This window comes from Panthera onca, chromosome Y, assembly GCF_046562875.1.
Source record: "Panthera onca isolate mPanOnc1 chromosome Y, mPanOnc1 haplotype 2, whole genome shotgun sequence".
NCBI lineage: Eukaryota > Metazoa > Chordata > Mammalia > Carnivora > Felidae > Panthera > Panthera onca.
In genome coordinates, this window is record NC_138358.1 from 17933246 (window position 1) to 17953701 (window position 20456).

At 43.3% G+C, this 20456-nt stretch overlaps 1 protein-coding gene across 1 annotated transcript in view; it reads right to left on the bottom strand.

The window, feature by feature from the left end:
• LOC145715045 (coiled-coil domain-containing protein 71L-like) overlaps positions 1 to 8894 on the bottom strand; it is a 62480-nt gene extending 53586 nt beyond the window's left edge. The window contains exon 1 of the mRNA XM_081794627.1: positions 8135 to 8894. Within this exon, the coding sequence (XP_081650753.1) occupies positions 8135 to 8873 (739 nt within the window). The 5' untranslated portion in view covers positions 8874 to 8894. The remainder of the gene's footprint in view (positions 1 to 8134) is intronic.
• Between the last annotated feature and the right edge of the window lie 11562 nt (positions 8895 to 20456).

Sequence of the window (20456 nt, forward strand, 5' to 3'; positions counted from 1 at the left end):
CTTCTGCACGACATATCATAGTGAAACTGGCAAAATACAAGGATAAAGAGAAAATTCTGAAAGCAGCAAGGGATAAACGTGCCCTCACATATAAAGGGAGACCTATAAGACTCGTGACTGATCTCTCCTTTGAAACTTGGCAGGCCAGAAAGGCTTGGCACGATATCTACAGTGTGCTAAACAGAAAAAATATGCAGCCGAGAATCCTTTATCCAGCAAGTCTGTCATTTAGAATAGAAGGAGAGATAAAGGTCTTCCCAAACAAACAAAAACTGAAGGAATTTGTCACCACGAAACCAGCCCTACAAGAGATCCTAAGGGGGATCCTGTGAGACAAAGTACCAGAGACATCACTACAAGCATAAAACATGCAGACATCACAATGACTCTAAACCCATATCTTTCTATAATAACACTGAATGTAAATGGATTAAATGCGCCAACTAAAAGACATAGGGTATCAGAATGGATAAAAAAACAAGACCCATCTATTTGCTGTCTACAAGAGACTCATTTTAGATCTGAGGACACCTTTAGATTGAGAGTGAGGGGATGGAGAACTATTTATCATGCTCCTGGAAGCCAAAAGAAAGCTGGAGTAGCCATACTTATATCAGACAAACTAGACTTTAAATTAAAGGCTGTAACAAGAGATGAAGAAGGGCATTATATAATAATCACAGGGTCTATCTATCAGGAAGAGCTAACTATTATAAACGTCTATGTGCCAAATACCGGAGCCCCCAGATGTATAAAACAATTACTCATAAACATAAGCAACCTTATTGATAAGAATGTGGTCATTGCAGGGGACTTTAACACCCCACTTACAGAAATGGATAGATCATCTAGACACACAGTCAATAAAGAAACAAGGGCCCTGAATGATACATTGGATCAGATGGACTTGACAGATATATTTAGAACTCTGCATCCCAAAGCAACAGAATATACTTTCTTCTCGAGTGCACATGGAACATTCTCCAAGATAGATCATATACTGGGTCACAAAACAGCCCTTCATAAGTTTACAAGAATTGAAATTATACCATGCATACTTTCAGACCACAATGCTATGAAGCTTGAAATCAACCACAGGAAAAAGTCTGGAAAACCTCCAAAAGCATGGAGGTTAAAGAACACCCTACTAACGAATGAGTGGGTCAACCAGGCAATTAGAGAAGTAATTAAAAAATATATGGAAACAAACGAAAATGAAAATACAACAATCCAAACGCTTTGGGATGCAGCGAAGGCAGTCCTGAGAGGAAAATACATTGCAATCCAGGCCTATCTCAAGAAACAAGAAAAATCCCAAATACAAAATCTAACAGCACACCTAAAGGAAATAGAAGCAGAACAGCAAAGGCAGCCTAAACCCAGCAGAAGAAGAGAAATAATAAAGATCAGAGCAGAAATAAACAATATAGAATCTAAAAAAACTGTAGAGCAGATCAACGAAACCAAGAGTTGGTTTTTTGAAAAAATAAACAAAATTGACAAACCTCTAGCCAGGCTTCTCAAAAAGCAAAGGGAGATGACCCAATAGATAAAATCATGAATGAAAATGGAATTATTACAACCAATCCCTCAGAGATACAAACAATTATCAGGGAATACTATGAAAAATTATATGCCAACAAATTGGACAACCTGGAAGAAATGGACAAATTCCTAAACACCCACACTCTTCCAAAACTCAATCAGGAGGAAATAGAAAGCTTGAACAGACCCATAACCAGCGAAGAAATGGAATCGGTTATCAAAAATCTCCCAACAAATAAGAGTCCAGGACCAGATGGCTTCCCAGGGGAGTTCTACCAGACGTTTAAAGCAGAGATAATACCTATCCTTCTCAAGCTATTCCAAGAACTAGAAAGGGAAGGAAAACTTCCAGACTCATTCTATGAAGCCAGTATTACTTTGATTCCTAAACCAGACAGAGACCCAGTAAAAAAAGAGAACTACAGGCCAATATCTCTGATGAATATGGATGCAAAAATTCTCAATAAGATACTAGCAAATCGAATTCAACAACATATAAAAAGAATTATTCACCATGATCAAGTGGGATTCATTCCCAGGGCTCCTGGTTCAACATTCGCAAATCGATCAACGTGATACATCACATTAACAAAAAAAAAGAGAAGAACCATATGATCCTGTCAATCGATGCAGAAAAGGCCTTTGACAAAATCCAGCACCCTTTCTTAATAAAAACCCTTGAGAAAGTCGGGATAGAAGGAACATACTTAAAGATCATAAAGGCCATTTATGAAAAGCCCACAGCTAACATCATCCTCAACGGGGAAAAACTGAGAGCTTTTTCCCTGAGATCAGGAACACGACAGGGATGCCCACTGTCACCGCTGTTGTTTAATATAGTGCTGGAAGTTCTAGCATCAGCAATCAGACAACAAAAGGAAATCAAAGGCATCAAAATTGGCAAAGACGAAGTCAAGCTTTCGCTTTTTGCAGATGACATGATATTATACATGGAAAATCCGATAGACTCCACCAAAAGTCTGCTAGAACTGATACATGAATTCAGCAAAGTTGCAGGATACAAAATCAATGTGCAGAAATCAGTTGCATTCTTATACACTAACAATGAAGCAACAGAAAGACAAATGAAGAAACTGATCCCATTCACAGTGGCACCAAGAAGCATAAAATACCTAGGAATAAATCTAACCAAAGATGTAAAAGATCTGTATGCTGAAAACTATCGAAAGCTTATGCAGGTAATTGAAGAAGATATAAAGAAATGGAAAGACATTCCCTGCTCATGGATTGGAAGAATAAATATTGTCAAAATGTCAATACTACCCAAAGCTATCTACACATTCAATGCAATCCCAATCAAAATTGCACCAGCATTCTTCTCGAAACTAGAACAAGCCATCCTAAAATTCATATGGAACCACAAAAGGCCCCGAATAGCCAAAGTAATTATGAAGAAGAAGACCAAAACAGGAGGCATCACAATCCCAGACTTTAGCCTCTACTACAAAGCTGTCATCATCAAGACAGCATGGTATTGGCATAAAAACAGACACATAGACCAATGGAATAGAATAGAAACCCCAGAACTAGACCCACAAACGTATGGCCAACTCATCTTTGACAAAGCAGGAAAGAACATCCAATGGAAAAAAGACAGTCTCTTTAACAAATGGTGCTGGGAGAACTGGACAGCAACATGCAGAAGGTTGAAACTAGACCACTTTCTCACACCATTCACAAAAATAAACTCAAAATGGATAAAGGACCTGAATGTGAGACAGGAAACCATCAAAACCTTAGAGGAGAAAGCAGGAAAAGACCTCTCTGACCTCAGCCGTAGCAATCTCTTACTCAGCACATCCCCAAAGGCAAGGGAATTAAAAGCAAAAGTGAATTACTGGGACCTTATGAAGATAAAAAGCTTCTGCACAGCAAAGGAAACAACCAACAAAACTAAAAGGCAACCAACGGAATGGGAAAAGATATTTGCAAATGACACATCGGACAAAGGGCTAGTATCCAAAATCTATAAAGAGCTCATCAAACTCCACACCCGAAAAACAAATAACCCAGTGAAGAAATGGGCAGAAAATATGAATAGACACTTCTCTAAAGAAGACATCCGGATGGCCAACAGGCACATGAAAAGATGTTCAACGTCGCTCCTTAACAGGGAAATACAAATCAAAACCACACTCAGATACCACCTCACGCCAGTCAGAGTGGCCAAAATGAAGAAATCAGGAGACTATAGATGCTGGAGAGGATGTAGAGAAACAGGAACCCTCTTGCACTGTTGGTGGGAATGCAAATTGGTGCAGCCGCTCTGGAAAGCAGTGTGGAGGTTCCTCAGAAAATTAAAAATAGACCTACCCTATGACCCAGCAATAATACTGCTAGGAATTTATCCAAGGGATACAGGAGTACTGATGCATAGGGGCACTTGTACCCCAATGTTTATAGCAGCACTCTCAACAATAGCCAAATTATGGAAAGAGCCTAAATGTCCATCAACTGATGAATGGATAAAGAAATTGTTGCTTATATACACAATGGAATACTACGTGGCAATGAGAAAAAATGAAATATGGCCTTTTGTAGCAACATGGATGGAACTGGAGAGTGTGATGCTAAGTGAAATAAGCCATACAGAGAAAGACAGATACCATATGGTTTCACTCTTATGTGGATCCTGAGAAACGTAACAGAATCCCATGAGGGAGGGGAAGGAAAAAAAAAAAAGAGGTTAGAGTGGGAGAGAGCCAAAGCATAAGAGACTGTTAAAAACTGAGAACAAACTGAGGGTTGATGGGGGGTGGGAGGGAGGGCAGAGTGGGTAATGGGTATTGAGGAGGGCACATTTTGGGATGAGCACTGGGTGTTTTATGGAAACCAATTTGACAGTAAATTTCATATATTAAAAAATTAAAAAAAATAAATAAATTCACATATGTAAGAGAGAATAAAGGCTATATTTTAAAATATTTTAAAAAAAGTATTTACAGTTAATACATTAAAAAGAAAAGTACAACCAGATTGTAAATCTTAATCATATGTGCACATTAAACTGTCCAAGAACACAATTCAGCTCCATGACAAACAACTGAGTTCTAATTCCATTAAGACATGACAATCTACCAAAAATATTTTAAACACACCAATAAAGTAAATTTTATATATGTATATATATACACATATGTATATATATATACACCTCCACTATATGTTATATATACCCACTAAATAATATAAATATTATATACAATATTATTATATTATATATATATTATATATATTATATATAATATATATAAATTATATATGCACTAAAAACGCTGATTTTAAGAGCTCCATGGCAATCCTTGGAACACCAAAAAACTATGAGTTCAAAATTGCTCAGATCTCTTTGTATCCAAATATGTTTAATGCATTTTTATTCAACAGTGTTCAGAACACTAGTACTATTGTTTGCACACAGCAAATTAATATGTGTCAGCCACCGGTTTAAATTATACTGGAAAAATTGTGTACTCAAACTTGGACAAAACACACAGCACAACAGTGACAGTAAACAACAATGAAGCTTGCTCTTCACAATTATAACATTACTGGTTCTGTAAGGAAAATTAATTTGCTGGGTGACAAGTAGAAGGGGGATAAAAATGACACCAGGAATTCAAAAGCTTATTTGAGGTGCCAGTCACCACATATAGGCACTCAAGCATAGCAAGGTCATAAACTTCCTCCTTACTTGTGCCATATGAGATATAAAGGTATGAGAATGAATAAAGACTATGGGAATTATTTCAAAAATCTGTACAAACTAAGCGCAGACTCGTTTTAGAAGACAGTAAATGAATGCCTCACCAGAAAGGCCACCGTGTCAAGTTCCTTTTCACGGTCTGCCCAAAAGGATACATAAAATACTTTCATTTTCCTATTAATAGATGAATCAACTATATTAGTTGTTTCTTCACATTTTATAAAATGTAAAACAAAACTTCAGCAAGGTTTTCTTAAAAATTGGCAAAAACAAAGATTTTTTTTTTAACATCCTGTTTTTTAAACCAGAAATGGCAATATTTTTTAAGGGACCAGCTAAACAACATATTGAATTCAGGATGGACATTCAGATCCAAACCGAAATCAGATAGCCCAGATAACCCAAAGCATGAATGCAAGTTCAAGTGCAATAAAGTAACAAGGTATAGCAGGGAAAAACTAAGATTCTCAGTTAAGGTTAAGTTCAAATAACTGCATGGTGTCAATGGTTGTGTTTCAAAGCTGTGCTGAGCAAAGTTATCCTCCCAGCTACATCTAATTTCAAAACCCTCTGGGAAGCTACCTCGATAAGCTATATGTTGAAATTACATTCTAATATGGTCATTGGATTCATTTTTAATTACTATACAATTATATACAATAGGGAAGTTGTACAAATATGTATCTTTCCCTCAGGGGCTAATTAGCTAAAACAGTTAATTTGGGCAGGGTGGGGGAGAAAAACCTCTGTATTTGAAATACCATTGGCAATGGAAGCTAGTAACGAAAATTTATATAAGCTTCCTATGAAACAAATATACTTTAACCCTCTGCATCTTTTAAATAATTATTCACTTTTATTTACTCATGTGGCAGTATTTGTAACAACACATTATCATTGAGTAGTGAAAAAAAGAATATGAGGCTTACTGAAAACTGTATTTTAGGAAGCTATGCCATTTGAACTCTACAAGCCCAAGAGTCAAAATCACAACTCTCGGGGCGCCTGGGTGGCTCAGTCGGTTAAGCGTCCGACTTCGGCTCAGGTCATGATCTCACGGTCCGTGGTTTCGAGCCCCATGTCGGGCTCTGTGCTGACAGCTCGGAGCCTGGAGCCTGCTTCAGATTCTGTGTCTCCCTCTCTCTCTGACCCTCCCCCATTCATGCTCTGTCTCTCTCTGTCTCAAAAATAAATAAACATTAAAAGAAAATTTAGAAAAAAATCACAACTCTCATTATTCCCCTAAAAAGCTGCCAAGCAGAGAGAAACCCTAATGTTGAAGATAGGTCATGTTTCTGCCTGGGATGGATGGTTCAATTGCAGAATACTTAAATTGAAAGAATAGTGGTACAAAATCACTGCTTGGCCCTTCCGATATCGCAGTAAAATCTAGCTGCGGCATCACTGACTAACGACCATTAAGTCTTGCTGCCACCAATAACTGAGGTCACTTGGATAATCAAGAATTCCATGCTGGGCCACAGGATATAAACACTATCATAAAAGTGAAAAGTACTCTGTGTGGCTCTCCTGTTTGATCCCTGTGGTCTTTGTCAAACAAAAGACCAATACCTGCTAACATAACTGTGCATGGACATAAGATAATAAAGGAAAGTCCTGGAGCAAAACTGTTAACCAACTGCCATGATATTTATAAGAGTGATGCATGGTAATGTGGATATTTCCTGTTATCCAGCAACAATGACAAACACAAGTGAGGAAAATCTATTTTGCCCAAAGATAACCTCAACCAGTTATTTTTGCCAAAAAAAAATGTACCACCGCTCTAGATCAGTAATACTTCAGAGAATTCCAACGGCTATTATGTATGCAGGTTTAGTCACCACCCTTACCCATACTCATTTACACTATGTGATTTCAATTTTAAAATAAATTATCCTGGAAAGATTCCCAGATCAGTAAGTGAGATTGGTACAAGGCCAAGTCATTTCCGAGTGGATTCCATCCATGTCCATAACCAGTTTTTCATTCATTTATTTTTTGAAATTCACTCATTGGTTTTTAATAGAAACCGTGTGGTTTCTCAAAGAACTTTCAATTTTACCCACTTATAAAGAATTTCCCAAGTTAATTTTACTAAACAAAACTTCCCGAGTGTCTACCATTTCCTTTAGGAGCTCAGTAAACATAAACATTACATTTCAATATAAAATCTTTAGAAACGTCTTAAGAATGTGTACACAGTTGAACTTTGAATCTTTTGGTTTGTAATCACCGAGCCCATGACATTCAAAGCCATACAAATCCTTACATTATTAACAGTGATACGCTTGAATTTCTTAGACAATATCCTTGGTCAAAGCGTTGGAATCCAGTTAAAACTCGGAAAGGTGTGGGATTGAGAATACCCACTATTGCAATTGGTGTTGAGAATACCAACTATTGCAACAACTTTCCACACATATTCGATCTTTCGTCCAGAAAGAGTGGCAGTGAAAAAAGGAAAGAAAGAAAGAAAATGAGGCGGGAAGAGCCAGAGGTGGGAGAACAGCAAGGAAATTCTAGCTTTATTACACAAGCATGGAACCAAATTCCTTTGGAGGGGGTGGGGGTGGAAGTCTGACGACTTCAGACCAAGGAGGGAACAAGAGAGAACATGGATCTGCCCCTACAGTCCTGGAGACATCTCAATCTGGGGTTAGGACGAAAGGGGACCTCCCTTGCGGTCCAGGGGTCTCCTCCCTCCGCAGACCCGGTGCTGGGAGGCAGCAGAAGGCACAGCTGCCCGGGAGTCCCAGAAGGCGGCGCCGCATCCCGGGGGCGCGGGCCGGGACCATCTGGTGCTTCTTCGCCCATAAAGTGCACTAGGGGACGCGGTCCCGGCAGTCCCTGGTTCATCCCTACAGGCACAACCCGTCCCGGGGCTGAGAGGTCGCGCGGCGGTGGCCCGCATCTCACGCCCAGGCACTGGGAAGCGGCGGAGTCTCACCACGGGTTCCAGGTTCACTCCCAGGACTTGGCGCGCCTGGCGCCGCGCTTCTGCCAGGCTGCTCTCGACCCACACGTCGCCGACTACGCGGATGGTGGGGAAGGTGGTCAACGTCGGGGTGGCCGCCCTCCCACTCTCCTCCAGGGTGCGGCTCCTGGAGCAGGGCCTGGGTGCCGCGGGCTTACGGGGGCTGCTGTCCTCGTGGGACGGTGGCGGCGGGGGCGGCACCTTCCTCTGGCCGACCGCCACCTTGCGGGCTCCGTGGCGCCTCCGCCTGGCAGCTGGCCGGCGCGTCTGGAGGCGGGCCTCGGGGGGCTGGTGCCGGGGGTCCGGGACCAGGGCCAGGAGGGAGGAGTAGCCGTAGACGTCCTTGCTGCGCAGGATGTGGGGGGAGAACTGGTGCTTGAGGCTGCAGAGGTAGCTCCAGAGCTCCGCGTCTGAGCTCATGAACTCCGTGCTGCCGGGCAGGAATAGCTTGAAAGCGTCGATCAGCGCCTTGGTGCTGCTGGCCAGCGACAGTCGCGACGGTTGCCACCGCATGTACACCACCTTCTCCTCAGGCGCCTCCAGCGCGGCCCCTCCTGCAGCGCTAGAGGCTCCTCCCCCGGCGGCCGGGGCCAGGGCCTCCCTGGGCCAGCGCCGCCTCCTCTTCATGCTGCTCAGGATGTGAGGCCGCTAGGGGCCGACCGCGCTTGCCAGGTCTCGCGGCCGCCGCAGGGCCCTGATGAATTTCCTACCATGAAGCCAAATCAGGCGGCAGCCTGTGAGAGTTACACCGCAGTTGCTAGGAGACCATGCGCTTTGTGAGGTCACAATGTCTGCATATCTTATCACGGTGGACTGCCCAAAGCTGCCTTAGGTTTGGCTGTGTTTAAGATTATGCCCTTGAGAAAGACCTGTACCTAGTCTTACCTGAGAAGGCCCATAATTCTTCACGAGTTCAAGAGGGTTGTCTTAGAGGTGAATGCACGGGTGCTTCAGCCTCCATTAATTCCATCTAACATGAAATGACACTTAGCGGTGGACAGTACACACACCTTGCAATCAAACATGACTCTAAGAGGGTTTTAGCTAATTAAATGCCTTGTCATGCAACGCACTGAAAGCCAAATTGAAATAACTACTCTACCCTTTCAAAGAATACCGATGTACTGTGCCTTGCTTAGGGTTCCATACGTGTGTTGCTACAGCTCACAGTTCACGAAGCTGTTCTTCACAGCAGCAGCAAACAGTTTGCCTAGTTAGTATCCATGCTCACTTTCATGCAGCGTAGGGAAGACCGAGTCATTGTGTGCTTAAGAGCAAAGCGTCAACGAATTCTGTGAGTGGCCAGTAGGGCATTCAGTGCCACTAAAACCTATTCACTACCTACCAATTCATGATATTTCAGGTAAGTCATACACAAAGTAGTAAGAGACCGTATGGGATTCCAAGGGTAGAAAACGTGTTACACCGTCCGTGTAAGTGCTTTTGAAACCAACCAGCATAGTTCATCCATCATCACCACATACACAATTCATTCACAAAATACTACAAGGACCACCTACCATGATCAACTGAAATCTACTTCCGCATGAAAGGACGACTCCAAACTATGTGAATCACTAAGAGTGATAAGTCACGGTAACAATCAGAAGAGAAACTTGCCAAGGTTAACGTGATACATGTAACAGGCCTCTGTCTTTATTCAACTCCTTTTCTTAAACACACAAACAAAACTTTCATCTACGCAGCTTAAGCTACTACTACCTCACGCTCATAAAGTGCTGAAAATGGAAAGCTATCCTCATATTCAGTAAGAGCAACCCCTGGATTTTTTTTTATTAAATGTAATTTATTTTCAAATTGGTTTCCACGCAACACCCAGTGTTCATCCCAACAGGTGCCCTCCTCAATGCCCCTCACCCACTTTCCCCTCTCCCCAACCCCACGTCAACCCTCAGTCTGCTTTCAGTATTGAAGAGTCTCTTATGGTTTGCCTCCCTCCCTCTCTATAACTTTTTCCCCCCATCACCTCCCCCATGGTCTTCTGCTGAGTTTCTCCGGATCCACACATGGATGAAAACATATGGTATCGGTCTTTCTCTGCCTGACTTATTTCACGTAGCATAATACCCCCCAGTTCCATCCACGTTGCCACAAATGGCCAGATTTCATTCTTTCTCATGGCCAAGTAGTATTCCATTGTATATACATAAACCACAACTTCTTTATCCACTTGTCAGTTGATGGACAGCTAGGCTCTTTCCATAGTTTGGCTGTTGTTGAAAGTAGTGCTATAAACATTGGGGTACATGTGCCCCTATGTCTCAGCACTCCTGTACCCCTTGGGTAAATTCCTAGCAGTGCTATTGCTGGGTCTTCGGGTAGATCTATTTTTAATGATTTGAGGAACCTCCACACTGGTTTCCAGAGCGGCTGCACCAGGTTGCATTCCCACCAACAGTGCAAGAGGGTTCCTGTTTCTCCACATCCTCACCAGCATCTATAGTCTTCTAATTTGCTCATTGTAGCCACTCTGACTGGCATGAGGTGGTATCTCAGTGTGGGTTTGATTTGGATTTCCCTGACGAGGAGTGCTGTTGAGCATCTTTTCATGTGTCTCTTGACAATCTGGATGTCTTTTTTAGAACAGTGTCTGTTCAAGTCTTCTGCCCGTTTCTTCACTGGATTATTTGTTTCCCGGGTGTGGAGTTGGTGAGTTCTTTTGATAGGTTTTGGATACTCACCAATTATCCAGTATGACTTTTGCACACATCTTTTCCCATTCGGTCAGTTGCCTTTTAGTTTCTTGATTGTTTCCTTCACTGTGGAGAAGATTCTTATTTCGATTAGGTCCCAATGGTTCATTTTTGCTTTTAGTTCCCTTGCCTCTGGAGATGTGTCAACTAAGAACTTGCTGACGCTGAGGCCAAAAACGATTTTTCCTGCTTTCTCCTCAAGGGTTTGATGGTTTCCTGTCTCACATTCACGTCCTTCATCCATAGTGAGTTTATTTTTGTGAGTGGTGTAAGAAAGTGGTCTAGTTTCATTCTTCTGCATGTTGCTGTCCACTTCTCTCAGCACCATTTGTTAAAGAGACTGTCTTTTTATCCATTGGATATTCTTTCCTGCTCTGTCAAAGATTAGTTGGCCATAGGTATGTGGGTCCAATTCTGGGGTCTCTATTCTATGCTATTAAGTCTATGTATTTGTTTCTGTACCAATACCATGCTGTCTTGATGGTTATAGCTTTGTGGTAGTGGCTAAAGTCTGGCATTGTGGTGCCTCTCACTTTGGTTTTCTTCTTCAGTATTACTTTGGCTATTCAGGGTCTTTTGTGTTTCCATACACATTTTATGATTGCTTGTTCCGGCTTGGAGAAGAATGCCGGTGCAATGTGATTGGGGCTGCATATAATGTGAGGACTGCGTTGGGTCGTATTGACATGTCGTCAATATTTATTCTTCCAATCCACGAGCATGGGAGGTTTTTCGCTTTCTCTGTATCTTCTTCAATTTCCTTCACAAGCTTTCTATAGTTTTCAGTATACAGATCTTTACATCTTTGGTTAGGTTTATTCCTAGGTATTTTTTGACTCTTGGAGCATTGTAAATTGGCAAGGTTTTCTTCCTTTTCGTGGCCGAATAATATTCCACTTTGAGTGTGTGTGTGTGTGTGTGTGTGTGTGTGTGTGTGTGTGTGTGTGTGAGTGTGTGTGTAATGCTTGAGAGAGAGAGACAGAGAGACAGAGAGACAGAGAGAATGTGTGTCTGCCTGTGGAGCATATTTTCTTCATCTACTCATGCATTTATAGGCACTTAGATTGCTTCCATGTCTTGACTATTGTGAATAATGCTGCAGCGAATATGGGCTGCAGATATCTCTTCCAGATAGTGATTCTGTTTCCTTTGGGTATATACCCAGAAGTCGAATTTCTGGATCATGTGGAAATACTATTTTTAACTTTCTGAGGAAACTCCATGTTGTACTGGTAATGGCTCCATGGTAACAGCTGTACCAATCTATATTTCCACCAGTAGTGCATGAGGCTTCTTCCCATTTCTCTACACCTTTGCCAACACTCGTTATCTCTTGTAATTTTGATGATGGTCTGTCTACTCAGTGTGAGGTGATATCTCATTGTGGTTTCCCATGATGTGCATTTCCCTGATGTTTAGTGGTAGTGACCACTGTTTTATGCATCTGTTGGTTATTTGCAGGGCTTCTTTGTAACAATATCTATTCAGGTCCTTTGCCCATTTTTAAAGGGGATGTTGATGATGAGGAGGAGGAGGATTTTGCTATTGCGTTGTATGAGTTTCTGAAATATTTTGGATATTAACCCCTTATTTGGGACATGGTTTGCAACTATTTTCTCCCATTCTGTAGGTTGCCTTTTCATTTTGCTGATCATTTCTATTGCTGTGCAGAAACTTTTTAGTTTGATATGGTGCCGCTTTTTTAAATTTTTGCTTTTGTTGCTTATGCTTTTGGTGTCACATGCAAAATAGCCTTGCCAAGACCAATGTCAAGGAGCTTTTCTCTTATGTTTTCTTCTAGGAGTTTATGGTTTCAGATCTTGCATTGAAATCTTTGTAATCTATTGCCAGCTACTTTTTGTAAATGGGATAAGATAGTAATCGTAACTTCATTCTTTTGCATGAAAATATCCGGTTTTCTCAACACCATTTATTAAAGATGCTATCTTTCTCCATTGAGTATTCTTTGCTCCCTTGTCACATAGTATTACTTGACAGTATATGCATGGGTCTATTCATAGACACTCAATTCTTTTTTTTTTCTTTGAAGGTTATTTATTTATTTTAAGACAGAGGAAGCACGAATTGGGGAGGGGAAGAGAGAGAGGGAGAGTGAGGGAGAATCCCAAAGAGCCTCCACAACACTGTCAGTACAGAGCCCAGTGCATGGCTCAAACTTACAAAACCCGAGCCGATCGTGACCCAAGACAAAACCAAGAGTCAGGCGCTTAACTGACTGAGCCACTCAGGCACCCCATGGGCTCTCAGTTCTGTTCTGTTGGTCTATGTGTCTGATTTTGTTTTGTTTTTGTTTTGCCAGTATGATACCGTTTTGATTACTATAGCTTTGTAACAGTTTGATATACGGAAGTGTGATGACTCCATTTTTTTTTTCCTTTCTCAAAATTGCTTTGGCTTTCTGGGTGTTTGTGATTCTATGTGAATTTAGGATTGTTTTCTTTATTTCTGTGAAAAAAGTCATTGGAATTTTGGTAGGAATATCAGTGAATCTGCACATTGTTTTAACTACTGTGGGCACTAACAATATTCTTCCCATCCATGAACATGGGCTATCTTTCCATTTCTTCACGTTTTCTTCAGTCTCTTTCACCAATATCTTATAGTTTCCAGTACACATATCTTTCACCTCTTTGGTTAAATTTATTGTTAAGTACTTTATTGTGTTTGATCCTATTATAAATGGGATTATTTTCTTTTTCAGACACATTGTTGTTAGTGTATAAAAATGTAATTGATTTTTGTGTGTCAATTTCGTATCCTTCAACTTTACTGAATTTAGTTTGAAGAGATTTTTGATGGAGTCTTCAGGGTTTCCTATAGGTAAGATGATGTTATCTGCAGAGACAAACTAACTTCTTATTTATAAACATTGTATTTCTTTTTCTTGACTAATTGCTCTGGCTAGGATTTCAGTACTAGGTTTAATATAAGCATCTTTGTCTTGTTCCTGATCTTAGGGAAAAGCTTTCAGCTTTTCACCATTGTATGATGTTAGATGTGGGTTTATCATATATGGCTTTTATTTCGATGAAGTTCATTCCCTCCAAATCTAATTTGTTGAGAATTTTTATCGTGAAGGGATGTTGAGTCTTGTCAAATGCTTCATCTGTGTCCGTTGAGATGAGCATATGGCTTTTATCCTTTATCCTGTTCATACAGTGTAACACCTTTGTCGATTTGTACATAGCGAACCATCGTTGTCTCCCAAGGATAATCCCCACTTGATCTTAGTGTATGACTGAGAAGGGCTGGCCATTTCAAGGTACACAGCTGGGACTGAGGTCTATGGGCCTCTGAGCCAGTGCAGATATGGGTATAACTTCTCCCAGAGCCCTTGACGTACGGGGCTGGTGACAGGAGAGATGGCAGATGGCGCTATAGCTGAGCCTGCAGGGGCATGGACCTGTTTCTGGGTATATAGTTGAGACTGCAGTCAGTGAGTCAGCCACCTGGCTATGGGCCTCCATTCTCAAAATAGCGCTTGGACTGCATAGGGTTTCAGAATTTCCTACCTGGATCCCAAAGCTCCCAGAAAAGCACTGTTGTCTGTGGATAGATGCCAGGTTTTTATTGCTGAGAGGGGGGTGGGGGGTGTGTGGATATGAACAGGGGACCTCCTGTGCTACCATCTTGCTGATGTCATTCTCTCAGCCTGGTTTTTAAGAGTCAGCACTGGCAAGCCCTAGATAAGCATGCTAAGGGAAGTTTAGAGGCAACTTCAGATAGATGTGGTTACTTCCCAGAATTCAGGAGGTTCTGTGAGCAAAGACCAGGCTTCATAACTTGTGTTTGTCATGAATATAACACAAGTGGCTCCTAACTGCTCCATTTTTTAGGACTCACTAACTCCCATTATTATCCAGCTGACAACAGAAGGGCCTGTTTCTTGTTTGACCACTGAGGCCAATCTTTACTAGATCAGGCTTCAGGAAGGAAATAGACCACAAACTGGCAAAGCAGAAGAATCAACAGAGATATTGTCCAGAGAGCGGCACATCGAGGAACCCCTGGGCTAGTGATAATGGGAGAACCATTTCCATCCCAGGACCTGAAGGAGTGGGGAGGGGGCAGTTACAGGGCTCCATGGAGGAGAGCTGTAGGGAGCCACGGCAGAAGTGAGAGCTTCAGAAGGTGGACAAAGCCAGCTTGCAACAGTGGAGCAGAGAGAAAACCAGAGGAATAAGTAACTCAACCATTCTTCCTCTTCAGCTGGGCTCTCTCGTACATGGACAAAAGCCAGCTACCAGCCCCTCTGTACTTACAGCACCTCCCCAGCAACTTTCTCAGCCAGCATCTGATGGTTCCAGTGAAAGTCCCAGGGAAGCTTTGAATTGGCCAGGATTGAGCCAGTAGGAGACCACATTCTGAGTGGCTAAGTCTGGTGTGCAAAGGGCTTCAGGCTAGAAAGAGAAGTTCTAATGCCAGAAGAATGAAGACAGGGAAGGGAACCAAGGAGGATTATATCCATTGACATCCACTGTACTTGTTCTTCTCAGACAGACCAATGCTCTGCCCTCCACACATCACCAGCATTTTACAATTACATTCTCCAGAAGGGTTAAGGTCCTCCTCTGTTTCCTTAAAGTGGGATTAAATCAGGCTCCTTTCATGTTTATCAAAACTTCACGGAAAGCTTGGAGGGACCAAAGTTGAAAGAAGGCTGTGATCTGAAGCCAGGTCCACCATAGCCGCGGGTCCCTGCTAGATGTGCTTCTCTTTAACCCTCAACCTGATACCATGTTTCTGCATCCAGTGCACCAGTCCCAGGACCCACCTCTTGCCTGCCATCAACCGCAGCATTTTGGGATCAGCATAAAGAATGCTGCCCACTTCCCCCTAGCCCCCCACACAAAGTCCTAGACTCATCTCCCACATTACACTCCCAGCTCAAAGGTGAGTTCCATGCACAGCAGTGACACACTTCACATTATCACGCAAGGCTATTTCACATCTCCTTAGTTAGAACCTCTCCATTCCCAAATAGGGGTTTGACTTCTCCTTTGTAAAATCAAAGGGCTCATTGAAATGCTTTGGTTTGTTTTGTTTTTTGGAAATAAAGAGCAGTCTTCCTTTCCAAAGATGGTTCAGAAAATTGCTGAGAGATTTAAAATAGCAGCATGTCCCCACTCCCACCCATCAAGTATTTAAAAATATGAGGGTCTAGACTCAGAGTATCCAATTTGCACAAGGATACATTAAAATCAAAATGCTTTATTGCAAAAATCTGCTTCCTGCTGGGAAAAGTTGACCTGCCATGTGTCAAGGGGGAAAATTCTAGAGAGACACCACAATTTTCCCTATCCATAGGGAATCATAGCTGGACCTCAGGGAGCTACAGGTCAGGAGCTCTGTCAGTTTGGCAAAATGCATTCTTTTTTCCTCTACCCACATCTGGAGCTAACTTGTAATCAGTCCCTCCTGAGTCCCGTTCTCATGTTTTCTTTTCTTTTTTTTTAAGGTTTCTAACAGATGAGTTCTCTGCCACCCCCAGCCAAGTCCTTGCAGCTTCCATAATCACAGAGGTAGGAGATCAAAACAGAGGAGATTTTGTTCTGAGGTTGGGAGTGCATCTCTGGCAGTAGGGGACATTTTGCCCAACAGAGATTTAATTGCTACCTTTGCATTCTGAATATAATGCTACTCCATTATCTGTTATTGTTATAAACATTTTATGATTTTAAAGAAAATCTTTCCTCTTCTTTTTTTTTAATGTACCTATGCTCAGATTTCCTTGTTGTCACTTTTATTTGGGGAATGTTTACAACTTCCTCTGGAACTGCTGATTGTCAGTGAGGAAACCAATTGAGATCAATATGGGCGTGAAGTATTGATCTACAAGTGGGGGCAATGCGTGGTACAGACCTCCAGGTGCTACCATGTCACTGCAGTGGCCCCCCCACCCCAACTCCCGATTCCTCCCCAAGATGCCAGGACATCCAGCCTGCCTCCTGTCGAAGCCGCACAGTGCCAGCGTCTGATTGTCCCCATTTCTGGGTTATGCCGAGCACACTGGGAGGCTGTGATGCTTTCAGCAAGGGGATGGGCCTGCTTCAAACCATTTCAGAAGTTCCTCCTGGGTCACTGCTCTTTGTGCACAGCCATAGGTCCCAGTAGACAGCCAAAGAACTCTGATGAGCACTCTTTGTTGGAGAGTTATTGACTTTCTATTCATGATACTGAGCCCAGGTCCAGTGAGCAGCTAAGTGTAAGGCAGAGACCGATTCTAAGGTGCAGCCCAGGCCCCAATCATTTGGTCGCCATCTCTGTAGGGACCCAGGGAGGGGCAGTGGGTGTGCTCGAATGTGGGCGAGCCTTGGGTGCAGGGTGGGCGTGAGAAGGAACTTTGGATGCATGCGGCCACCTTGAGGGGGTGAGAGGAGCAGCCAAGTCTTCAATCCAGGCAGGTCTTTCTTTTAATCATGTATTGAGCACCTAGTACACCGGGTACCATTCTAGTATCAAGGCTACAAATGCAGCAGGGATTCATCAGGTTCCCAACTGTGAAGTGCACGGAATACCTAACACCCTTACTTTCTGGCCATCAAAGGAATGAACAAGCTGAGCCTTCATCCTTCCTGGTGAGAGGAAAATTCAGCCACACTTGTTCTTGGGGGTCAGCTTCTGTCAGGGTTTTGGAGAACTTCCCTTGTTGGAAGCTGTAGCCAGGCGTGGGGGACACTGCTCTGGCCACTGGTCACTAGGCCAGAGTGCTTGCGTCCCAGCATGAAGGTTCATGCTGTTTTATGCCCGTCCTGGACCGCAAGAGTCTTTGGTCAAGAGGTCTGCAGTGTGAAGCAGGCGTACTGCACAGGTGTGCCCCTAAGATACAGCCAAGGCTGTGGCTGCTTCCAGAGCCCCCTAGTCCCCTCCTCTCTCCCTTTCTGCTCCCAGAAGACACTTCTTTTCCTTTTTCCTGCAAATTCAACTCCATTTAAGCTTCTCCACCTCATCTTGTATTCTCCCTGCTCTCTGCCACTTCTAACACTTGCTGAGGTTCTATCACCTGCCCCGGAGCCTTTGAACCTGCTATTTCTTTCTGTCATCAGTGCTGTTTTCCTTGGTTTAGCTCTGCCCTCCTAATTCTGATCTCATCTCAATATGAGTTTCCAAAGGGCTTCCGTGGTCACTTGATTTTCATAGCCTTCAGTCATTGTCATATCCTATCAGGCATGCTGTTGGCTTGTCTTTATAAAGGACACTGCCATCTTACTGTTTTAATCTTACTTCTTTGTTACAAGTCCGTCCCAGCAGAATGTCAGTATTTGAGGATAGTCTCATCCTGTCCTGTTCACCACTGTGTCCTTCTCAGTGGCCAGCATTTAGTAGTTGCTCAATAAATACCTGTTGAGTGTGGGGTGGACAAACCCAGAATGTCTGGCTTCTTCCACGCTAAGTAGAGCTCACTGAGGATTCCTACCTCCCTCCTGCAGAGTCCCTCTGATTGGGGTGGATTGACTAGAGAATAGGGATGTTTTTATTTCTTTTCTGGATCTCATAGAATACATCTATTTCCAGCTTAATAAAAAAAAAAAAAACAAGAGACAATAAAAACGCATTGTTACAGATTGGATGGGTAAAACAATTGGCTTGACAGTAATCTAGGAATTTAATTATAGCAAAACATGCCCATGTAATACCCAGACTTGGGAAAGAAGAGTTGAAGGGGTCCAATAAATCATTGTTTGTAAAAACAGAAGAAGCCTTTGTAATCGTCCAGTTACTGCTGATGAGGCCACAAAGAAGGCCTAAGCAGGCTGGGCACCATGCATCGAAAGCTTTAATGTGCAGGCGGCTCTTCGGAATGGGGAGCTGTCTGGGAAAGAGCTGAACTATGTGGTTATTTGTCTCCAATGGAAAGCAATCACTCAGGGTGGTGGGAGCTGTTTAGTGAAGATCCTTCATGGCCAACCGCACGGTCCCGCACATGTTTGGGCAGGAGTCTAAAGGAGCAAGGGTGGGGGGGAGACAAAGATGGCCAGGAAGCGCTCGCAACCCCACTTGCACAGAATTACCTGGTAGACAGCTGCTGGCAGCTCGCCTGCCCCCAACCGGGCCTGCGAACACATCCTCCGGGATCCCCTGCCCGGCGAGCGATGCAGGTCCCCAAGCGCCCCTTCACGCCTCTTTGCGATGGCACCTCCTTCGTGCACCAGCTCCTCAGAGAGCCCTCTTGCCTGTCCACGTAAAGAACCTGCTGCCACCACCCCTCCCCCTCCCCCAGTCCCTGGTTGATTTTCTTCAGAGCATTTATCACCATTGGAGAGTGTCTTACCTGAGGGTTTGTTCACACATTATCGGTCCCCGCAGTGTGACGTAAACTTCGAGAAGGCGGGGGCTAGCTCACATTGCCACAGCCCCACATCTGGTACCTGGCACGGCGCCAGGCCCGCTAATGAGTGCGTAGCCCGTGCAGCGGTTCTCTAGCTGACCCAGGGACAGGATGTCCTGCCACCCACCCCCTCTTCAAGAAAGTGAGTGTGGAGAGGGTAGTGCAGGGGCGTTAGACACTGCCCAAGGTCTGCAGAAGGACCCGTGGCTTGGGATCATAATTCATTTTTAGTTTTTTAAAGTGCTTATTGTGGACTAAGCCATGTGAATTGACTCCTACTCTCACATACATGTGCACAACACACCACACATATGCATAGAGGGGAGTATGCATGTGCACGTACACCTGTGCACGTAAGTATATGTACATGTAATGTTATCTGTATACACAGGCAATATGATATGTATACACATACTACATATTATTATTGTTTATGAGTGCACTAGTCGTTAGTACGAAGCAATACTCATTTCTCTGTAGATGGTAGAAATACATCTATGTATATTGTCCCTGTCTGTGTATCTGGTAGAGTTACCTTTCCTGGCATGTCCCCTGTTGTGGGGGGAGCGGTCAGGTGACCACTCCCAGGTGGCCCGGGAGTTGTGAATGGAGTCGGCACGTGTCACTTCCACTGCTGGTGTGACATCCACGAGGCCCTCCCTCCCTCCACTGCCTTGAGCAGCAGAGGTGCCGGAACGGGGTCCCACTGGGGAGCAGAGGAGAGCTCCCACCCACCCGCAGACAGCGTGTTGCTTCCTCAGACACAAACCTTTGCTGTTTTAAGCCCCCGTATTCAGGAAACCGTTTGTTACTATGGCATGTAGTTAACAGCCTGGTCCATCCTAACTTGCAGTTTTTTTGTGTTTTTTATTTATATAAAAATAAAGTACAACATTCAAATTCTCATATCACAGCAATTAGTGGAATTCTTCCAGGGTGCATGCCTGTGTGTGTGTGTGTGTGTGTGTGTGTGTGTGTGTGTGTCTGTGTGTGTGTGTGTGTGTCTGTACCCACACCATACGAGGCAGGCAGACACACCTGTGTGTCTATATGCCGGACTCTATCATCACGCTCAGTGCTTCTACTTCCCGGTCTTCCAACCCTAACAAGTGGGCACATCTGAGCCCAAGGCAAGGTCTTCATGCA